The 10,043-nt window shown below is 39.9% G+C and overlaps 1 protein-coding gene across 1 annotated transcript; it reads left to right on the forward strand.

Moving 5' to 3' along the window:
- The first annotated feature begins 132 nt into the window (after positions 1–132).
- On the forward strand, positions 133–4,998 carry LOC143482031 (uncharacterized). Its single transcript, XM_076980282.1, has 9 exons — positions 133–257; positions 1,836–1,944; positions 2,110–2,227; positions 2,321–2,357; positions 2,601–2,854; positions 3,045–3,255; positions 3,430–4,419; positions 4,565–4,628; positions 4,859–4,998. The coding sequence occupies exons 1-9, from the start codon at positions 249–251 to the stop codon at positions 4,951–4,953; spliced, it is 1,887 nt and encodes a 628-aa protein (XP_076836397.1). The 5' UTR covers positions 133–248; the 3' UTR covers positions 4,954–4,998.
- The last annotated feature ends 5,045 nt before the right edge of the window (positions 4,999–10,043 follow it).

Genomic DNA, 10,043 nt, shown 5'->3' on the forward strand with positions numbered 1-10,043 from the left:
TACTGAGATTAACATGGGCCAGCCCAAAATGATTTGATGTCTCGGCAAATTAGCAGTTTTAGTTATTGTCTAACTGCGTTACTATGACGACACGGCATATGACGTCACAACGCAGGAGACCTATAAAAGTCGCCACAGACGCGTTTAAACCACAGATCGTCACTGAAGTTGAAGTAGCTACTACAGCGTTTCAGCGTTATATTGTGCGAGTAAAAGAGTGACTATTCCAAGTGATCGTGTTTAGACAAATGATGAGGGTAAGTTCATGTTCCTTTGAGCTTTTTCCATAATCTCACTTTAGTCCGAGTAAGTTCGAGAGAGCCTAGCTTCTCAGTCGAGCATTTTCAAGTACTTTAGCCTAAATTCCAGCACTTTCAAACCTGGAACACAATGCAACATTAAAATACATCAGGTAAATGTTCCCCTGTTTTTGAGGGGTGTTTCTTTATACTACCACGTGTCGTTTCGGATACACGGCTGAACGGTTCATGTTTCAGTTTAGTTTACGGCCTCATGGACCAGGAGAGTGTTGTAGAAAATTTATAAATGTTGGGTTTATAAAATATAAATTATTATAAAATATAAATTACATTACAAATACAGTAATGCCTCCTTTATCGCATTCTGGAGATTCCAGAACTACCCGCAATAACCGAAAATAGAAACGGTATAATAATTTAAGTTTTTATACTCTATATTAAGGCTTTATAAACCCTCCCCACGCCTTTACATAAACCTTTCCCGTTCACTTAACCATTCCCACACTGTTCTGTGCATGTGTGTGATGGTGGTTCTCGTTTCCGAGAGTAAATATGCACTATTTACTATAATTCGTACTGTTTTATTATTTATAACATTCCTTGTTAATTGTTAGAATTAATACTTATAATATATTTTTATACATTTTGGGATTTTGTCATGTAAAAAAATCATAAAATATATATATTTTCCGCCGATCGAATTCCGCAGACAACCGGCGAAAAAGTGATGACCCGCGAATTATTTTTCCCATTAATATCTTATTAAAACCCGTGAAAGAGTGAATTCACAAAAGCTGAAGCACGAACTGGCGCAGGATCACTGTAACATAATACAAAAAATAAGTATGAACTAACCTACAACTGAGTGCAAAATAAATATTAACTTAAGAGCAACATTAAGATAAAAACTGTACATTCAGATGAAAATATCAACTTAAATGTGCAATCAAAAAGAAAATGTGAGTGAGTGGGAGTGCAAACGTGAATCACGTCCTTAGCAACAGTTCTCTGGGTGACAGTACGTTCAGTGAACGAATCAGAAAATGAATGAACGAGAGCCAGATTAACATTAATTATCCGGTTACATCCCAGTTACTTCATTTTACGGCCTCTTATCACATGTGTAACCAATTAATATTGGTTATTAACCATCTGAGGTCATTATTAAGATCGATTAATATTATCTCCTTGAGAGTCCAGCGGGGTTGAAAAAAAAAATCTAAATTATAAAATGTTCGTATTCCCCCTATCGTGTCTGCGCGGATGTCCGCAGCCTGTATTATCTTCACAGGAAAGGGTAGCATTCTACAACGTGTTTAACGCATAATGTAGCCTACTTTAACATGATGACGTCAATTATTTCTTCACGCTATGTTTACCCATGTCAGTAAGTGTATATATAGGCCTGCATGAGAAAATCAATAGTTTTCTATGGGACACTCGTAAAGCGTCACCAGTTTCCTCCCTTTTTACCGCGTACACAACAATTCTAATAACGCCACCTTGTGGAGGATTTTGAGAAATGCAAAATCGGTAATCATGAAGCTCATTTTTTCTTCATTTTCTCTACTACAGTCTAAGAAAGCTGGGCCAGCAGAAGAGCTTCCTGCAGATGGCTGTGATGTGTCGGCCCCCGGCGTGGAAAGCAAGCCGGCAAAGAAAGACCATAGCAGATGGTTTTCAGGTGAGATTTAGCGTGATGACATGTTACCAAAACGTGATGCATTATACGGTTATTTATTCATAACAGTATAATTTTCCATAATTTATGTTTTTAGTGACATTTGTTTATGGGCATCATTAGTGTTTGCCTCATAGATGCTTAAAGTAAATGTTTCTTTCACCACAGCTGTTTGCTGTACTAGAGTGGAGGAGGCAGTGATGGAGGATCTCAACACTCCTCCATGTGGGAAAAGTGGTGGAGTCGTATCCACCTCTGGGACTAATGCAGCTGTTCTAACTGAAGAGTAAGTACTCACTCTCCACACATCACATACTCAATCTTTACATACATGTGCTGGAAGATTAAACTAGGTGACAATGTAACACTTTCTTTTCAGACTTTGGCAAGAGCTGAGGAATACACTGCCAAGCGATGTGAGTACGAATCTCTATCTCTCTGTCTTCCTCTCTGCCTGTGTGTCTGTCTGTCAGTATGTCTGTCTGCAAGATGAGCCTTTGGCCATGTCTGGTCAGACCTTCATAACAGTACATGTTCTTTGCATTGGCATTTTACTTCTTAAAGAAATAATCAGCTTAAGGTTAAAAAAAGTAATAATTAAAAATCATTAAGCTTTTGGATACTGATGAACGTTTTACACTTGGCTTTAACCCAACTAGATGAAAATGGAGGATTTGATTGCAGTGCTGCAAAAAATCTCAGCATGGGTCAAAGTAGCAGTGAAGGAGGTGGTTGCTCCAGGTTTTGAGTCAGGCCTGTTAGGGGTGAGGTCCTCAGGAGGAACCTGTATCTCCAGCAGCCCTCATGAGGTGGAGCATGGAGAGACACATGATTCTCCCTCTCAGATCAACTGCGGACCGACGAGCAGGCGTAGTCGTGCCCCTCGTCCTTTAATGTATGCTACCTTGTGCATGTAAGTTAATACTCAGCCTGAAGGTTGGTGGTGAGTATTCATTTGGAGTATTGATATGCTGAGTTATTTACTCAGTTAAACTCGGTCCACGGGCACTGAGTTTAACAGTTTTGGCTTAATTTCTAATGTCATCAAGCCTGTGATTCCTTTATGTATTTTATAGTTTATTGGGAAACTTTCCTACTTTCAGCAGGTATGATGAGTACTCAAGAAGCAGCACATCATCTTTTTCAAAGCCTCTCAGGGTCGTCTTTGGCATCTCAGAGGACAGGATCTTCAGCCATATCTATGGAGAGGTCATGAGGGCCATTATGAATATGTTGCCACCTGAGATAAAGCATCTCACTATGAAAGAGACCAGCCGCGTCATGTCCGCTATTGTGGATGACTCCCTAAAGCAGGTGAAGGACTAAAATGTTTTAGTTCATTTATTCTATTATTTTTATTATTATTCATGTTTTCCTCCATAGTTGATGTGTTTATATATCTATTAGCAATATATGCAGTGTGAGACCAAGGCCAGTGATCAGTGACTACAATCTTGTTTTCTACTCTTGCACATGTTGTTACTCTAGATTAACTCATGTCTTCTGGACATTTATTGCAATACTGACCTCCATGAAGGTGTTACACTGCCTGTAAGCTACTTTGAGGACATCGCCCAAAATCTGATGCTTGCAGTTAAGACCAGGATGCTGGGATTTTTGGAATCCTGCACAATCACGAGTTGGTCAGCATCAGTACTGCTAAACTCCATCACCACCACAAAGAGCATTATTGAATGCCTATTGTCATTGATTCCATTCTGTAAAGAGGAAATTGCTGGACAGCTAATTGGAAAGGATTTGTTTACATTTGTGAAGAAAAGGCTGGAGGTTTTGTGCATGAGGCAGATATTAACACCATCTGTCATGCATTTACAAGCCCTCAGTGACTTCATAATTTTAGACAGTTTTGAAGCAATTGGTGAAAAAGTTATCAGCAGTGGTGCCCTTGAGCAAAATGAGGAGTCTGAGTGTTCCTGGAAAGCACTGGACAGCATGCTCTCCATAGACTCCCTCAGGCAGTCCTCTCAGAAGCTCATCCCTATAGTGAGGAACTTGATGCTGGAAAGGATTGCGGCTCTGGACCAAGTAAAAGCACAAATGAGCTGCAAGGGGACTCGGTCAGTGTTGTCAGATACCTACCTTTCCAAGGAGGCACTCCAGTCAGGCATCGTGAGGAGCTTTGTGAACACAGCTACCGAAAAACTACTCCAACAAAGCCTTGGTCTGACGTCCTGCACCAAGCCTGACACTATATTTGGGCGCTACTGTTATGAAAGCATATCTGTGACGGAGGCTGACTTAGAAGTGGAGCAGTCACGACAGCGATGCTGCTCTGAGCTGTCAGCTGTGATTGCCCACACTGTGATCAGTGACCTCGCTGGCATCACCACCTCTGAGTCAGAACAGGACCGTACAGGCTCTGCTCTGCAGAGTGCTGCCCAGACGGTGGACGTGGGGCTGGAGAAGAAATCTTCTCGGTGGTTCAGGTGTCCAAGATTTCTGAAGCTGAGATTCAAGGTATCTGTTTTTAAAGTGTATTTATTCCCAGTCACACCATTAGCTTTAGACTCTGCTCTTCTGAATGATTTTCAACCATACATTTATGCTACCGTCAGAATCATATTTTGAATGATTTTTATCAAATTGTCTTCTCTTTTTAAAGAAACAGACAAACAAAGTGCGTGTTCACATGGAGGACCAGGTGGTGGACAAACATATTCCAGATGGTACGTGTTTTAGTATTTCTTTGGTGAAGTTTAATTCATGAGAGTATTATGCATAAAGAAGTGAGGGGTCCGTGGTATAGTAGTCTTCCATGGTTTAGTTGTCTTTCATGCTGCACAACTAATAGGGCATGAACAACAATAATGACAACAGCATGGAAGACTACACACAGCATCCCTCTCACACCGTCTATTTGCTTTGACCATTTCTTTGGCACATCTTTCCTCTTTAGCACCATCCACCTCTGACAAGACCATCCCTAAGCTCAGGAGAAAGTCGATGCGTACCAGACTGGCAACGGCTTTCTCCAAGATCTGCAGAAAATGAGGGAAAACACCTACTTATGTGATATTGCTGGAAGTAGAAAATGTGTTATTCAATTAAAATGGAAAAAAAAGAAAAACAGACTGCTTGATTGTGACACCTGCATGGCTACACATGACATTAAAGAGTTAGACTTCTTATTATGGTACAATTCCCATTTTTATTGTACAGAAACTAAAAAGTGAACCCTTTGATAAGCTTCTACAAAACAAGACTCTCAGTAGAAGGCAATATGCATGACTATTGTTGGCAGATTGGACGGATGATTTCAAGCCCAACAATTGTTAAAAAGTCTAAATTCAGTAATAACAGTACTGCACAGCAGCATCCCCACCCCCAAATAGCAAAATAACTACCAATAATATTCTAGTTGGACCCCATCATCTCATAGAGAGAAATAGGGACTATCGTATCTAAACAAATAAATATAATAATAATAATGAAACTAATTTGTATAATAGTTTGTTAAGCAAGGTCTATGGTAATTTACAAAAAAAGGATATGAAAGGATAATAAAGCCTATATGTACCTGAGATCAATCACATCAGGAAGGTATTTGCCTGTAACGCTGGCGAGGGAGGCAGGACTCCGAGACGAGCATACATTTCAATGGCTTTTATTTAGCCAAGAAGCTGCACAGTTAGCGCCTCTGCTGATGTCTCCCGTCAAAAGGAAACCTCTGTGAACTGAATGAAAAAATATTATATACTTAAAAATCTCTTGAATTTATCAAGATAGTAAATTGAACATGTACCTTCAACACTAAAACTCCCACAGTGTCGAGGCGTCGTTCCCACGCGTTAATTATCTCGTTCCCAAAAAATGTAAAATTGGACACGAATTAAGTGTTATATTGCGATCGATCGATCGCCAGTGGTTGGCGCCAGAGCGAACTAGTAACTCATTGAATCATAGATATGGATCAGAGGTAAATAAACTAGATATTTTTTTGGCGTGAGATATCAAATGTGTGGCGTGTGAGCGTGTGAATACAAATGCGTGTGTCTCACGCGCAATGCGTGAGAGTTGGTAACCCTGTCACTTACCTAATTAATATATACATATTTGACAAATGTTGGGTTTTTTATATTCGTATTTAATGAGCACGTTCCACTGGGAGTCCAGTTTGTAATCCAGCACTTTTGTTTGTAGAAACCCACCATCCACGGGATGTCGGAGTGTTAGTCAGGGGGCCAAAACTGACATTGTAACTGATGCGGACATCTCAGGGTACAAGCTGACAACCTATAAAATATTATTATTTGACCCCTAGGGATGTAATCTAGTCTGGTTGTCAGCTTGGAAAATGAAATTTTATCCATTTTATGACTATATCTTTAAAAGTGGCAAAAATCTGAAGTTTTTCCTATGTGTTTTCTTCTCTTCTTAACCCCTGCTGTAGGTTACTCTTGAACATACTTCCAATATAATCCATCTTATGTGCAAATATAACCTTTGATAAAATTAATAATAAGCATACCAAAGGAGCCACAGGGGCACTGTTTTGTTACCACATCTGTGCTATGAAGCCTGAAGAAAGAGATTCAATGGAGATCATCGCAGAAGGTGTTTTCACAAGAATTCATTGATTGGTTTCACTAATTTCTAATTGTCTACAACAACAACAACATCTCACTCATTTTCAATTGTCTACAACAACAAACCAGATCTAACCACGAAATATCAGAAAAGGTAGGAGAACCTGTTTTCAGCTAAATTAGCTAAACTAGCTAAACGTCACAGCTAGATAATTAAGGTAATGTACCTTGGTAATAACTACATGTTGATGTGTAGTGGTGATATTTATTTCTGCATAATATTCTGTTCTACATTCTGCTATATAAGTGTTGACCACCTTTTTAACTAGCATAGCATATTACTCAGCACAAATGATCCATATTTTTGTCTCATAAGGAGATACAAGCAGGCTAAAGAAGGGCTTATTCCTTGATTTCCTTGCTTTTCAGATAAGTTAAAATGGATATAGATGGAGCAGTAAGCTTAGAACCCCCTGAATATCCAATAGCAAGATGTATGAATTGGCAGAAATGTTTTATTTGTCAAAAAGACCATGGGAAGTGCAGCAAAGATAAACAGCTTAAAAAACCATCTGATGAAGGCCTGAATTGTATCAGAGTCAGAGCAAGTGAAAGAGCAAAATACAAAAGATGTGAAATATGCTGATGCTCTGAATCGAATCCAGGCATTCCTAGACACAGAAACAGACAAGATCAAGTGGCACAAAACATGTTATGCTGCTTTTACCAATGTCACTTACATTTCTCGCCTTAAAGAAGAGTTTTGAAAAAGCAAGTGCATCACAGGAACCTATGAGCACCCTCTGCCCCCGCTCCACTAGACAATCAGTATCTCCAGTCACTTGGGAAAAATGTATCTTTTGTCAAAAAGATAGCAGAGACAAACTTTGCAACATCCAAGTCTAGAGTACATCTGAAAAGATTCTTAACCTAGCTCAGCAAGACACAGAATTACGACCAAGGCTTGCAGGAGTCAATGACTTGATTGCAGCAGAGGGCAAGTGCCATCTTATCTGCTACAGGGCATTCTTAAGGAAGTACCAGAGTACACCATCAGGAGGAAATGATCCATATTCCATTTGTTTACATAATGTAGCAGATGAGCTTAGAGCAGGACTTACCAGAGGTCAAATATACTCATGCAACAGTGAAGGGGTTTCAGCGGCTCATCGTTCAGTGCAGAGACACAGATGTTCTGGTGTTGCTGCTTGCCTTTGCACAACATTTGAGTCCTGAGGTTTGGATGAAGGCAGGAACAGCCAAGAAACCCTGCTTCATCAAAGTGCATGAAATCAAATTACCACATGTCACCAACCAATATAATATAACCAATGGTTTATTGGCATTTCATGCCATCACCGGATGTGATACAACTAGCCAGTTCACTGGTATAGGAAAAAGGACTGCATGGAAAGTGTTCCAGCAGTATCCTCATCTTCTTCAAAACTTTGGTGAGGAAGAAATGCCAAGTCAAGACACTCTACGCATGGCAGAACAATTTGTATGTAAATTGTATGACCCAAAATCAAGCAGTGAATCAATTCATGAGGTTCAATGTGCCCTGATTCGGAAGGTGAAAGCCAATGTGGATACTTTAGCTCCAACAAAGGATGCCTTGTCTCTGCACCTCATGAGGGCACACTATCAAACAAAGATTTGGAAACAATCACTAGTGTCTCCTCCACAGCTTCCCTCACCAACTAGTTGTGGTTGGCATATGAAGGATGGTGTGCTGGTACCAAAGCTTTTAACCAAAGAACCATTACAGGCAAGATCTTTGGAGCTGACGACCTGTGGGTGCAAGGAGAGTGGAACTCAGTGCAGCACTAGGCAGTGCCGATGTGGAAGAGGTGGGATGTTTTGCTGTGGGGCATGTGGTTGTGGTTCAGCAGCTTGGTGCAAGAATACTCAGGTAACCACATCACATTATCATATGTATCATATTATGTTCACAAATAATAATTTTCCTGTTCGTGTGATGCTTCTTAACAAAATTAAACCACAAACTCTTCTGTTAAATCCCTGTTCAGGACTTTGACTGAAAATGTGGACATGGTGGTGAACGTAAAATGGACACAAATTAAGTGTTATATCGCGATCGATCGATCGCCAGTGGTTGGCGCCAGAGCGAACTAGTAACTCACTGAATCATAGATATGGATCATAGGTAAATAAACTAGGTTTTTTTTCTCGGCGTGAGATATCGGAAGTGTGGCGTGAGAGCGTGTGAAAGCGGTCAAATGCGTGTGTCTCACGCTCAATGCGTGAGAGTTGGCAACCCTGTGGTACACTTTAGGCGGATATTGATTTTTATTGATGTTCAAGCTCTATTATCTCCCAGAGTGTAATAGGTATGTACATGCTTCACACTGTTGTCGTGAAGCAACAGTGCACGGGCGGAGCCACCGCGATTACGATTACGGTATAAAGCTGTGAAGTTTTCTCAACAGATGGCAATATTGTTACTGCACAAAGGAGCTGTCTCACTCCTCAACATGTTGATCAGCTCCTTTTCTTGCAGAAAAAATTGACAATTTCCAAGATGTCACAAAGCAGTCACGAATAAATCTTAGTGTTTGGACCTTAATGTTTACAATATACAGAACTATGTTCATAAACGTTTTTGTTACATGTAAACAAAAAAAAAAACTAAAACTTAATTTGCACTTTAAAAGGCTGTTCAAAACCGCTTTCAATGCATTTTCTGGTAAAGGAGCTACGTGGAAGTGGGCATTAATTGTTGTTCACAGTATAACCACTAATATCTAAATACATTTTAATAAAGTTTGAGTGTTCCTTGTATCATTACAACATTTCACATTCAAACTACACTTTTTATTGTAACTGAAATTTCCCTACAAGAATCGATATTGAATCGGATCGAATTGAATCGAAAATCGAATTGAATCGAAAATCAAATTGAATGGGGACCTTGTGAATCGGAATCGAATCGAACTGGGAAATCAGTAGTGATACCCACCCTTACTCATAAAAGTCATAAAAACATTTTTTCAGCCTGACAACCACTCTAGAATTTCACCTGTGTGTCCCTTCTGACTAAAATAATAGGTTCTCATCTTGTACCCTGACATGTCTGCAAAAGTATTAATGGAAGCACTTTTCAGAAATGCTCCCCTGACTATGTCATGGTTTTCGATAACGTGGCAGGCGGATTTGGTGCGGCTGCGGTAGCGGGCGATGCTACACAAAATATTGAACACCAGTTAGCTTGATCAGTTTAGATTAATATAGCAGCCGTTAAGCTTTTTGTGAATCACTTTAATGTAATGTTTTCAGATCGAAATGTTTATTATACCTGAGAAACAAACAGAAAAAACGTACTGTTTTCAAGCTGGTTTGCAACATCCCGCAGAAGATCTGCCAGTGGTCTCCCACTTGAAGCCATTGCTTAATTGAAGGATAGCGTCACCAAGTAGAGTCACTTAACGTTCGAGTTGTAAGAAATCGGTTGCTTTTGTCTGATTCACCGGCTGACCAATTGTGCTTTAGAGTGTGGCTAGCACCGCTCACCTCATTAACACACAAACGCAGAAA

The sequence above is a fragment of the Brachyhypopomus gauderio genome, chromosome 18 (genome assembly GCF_052324685.1).
Source record: "Brachyhypopomus gauderio isolate BG-103 chromosome 18, BGAUD_0.2, whole genome shotgun sequence".
In the NCBI taxonomy this organism is placed as follows: domain Eukaryota; kingdom Metazoa; phylum Chordata; class Actinopteri; order Gymnotiformes; family Hypopomidae; genus Brachyhypopomus; species Brachyhypopomus gauderio.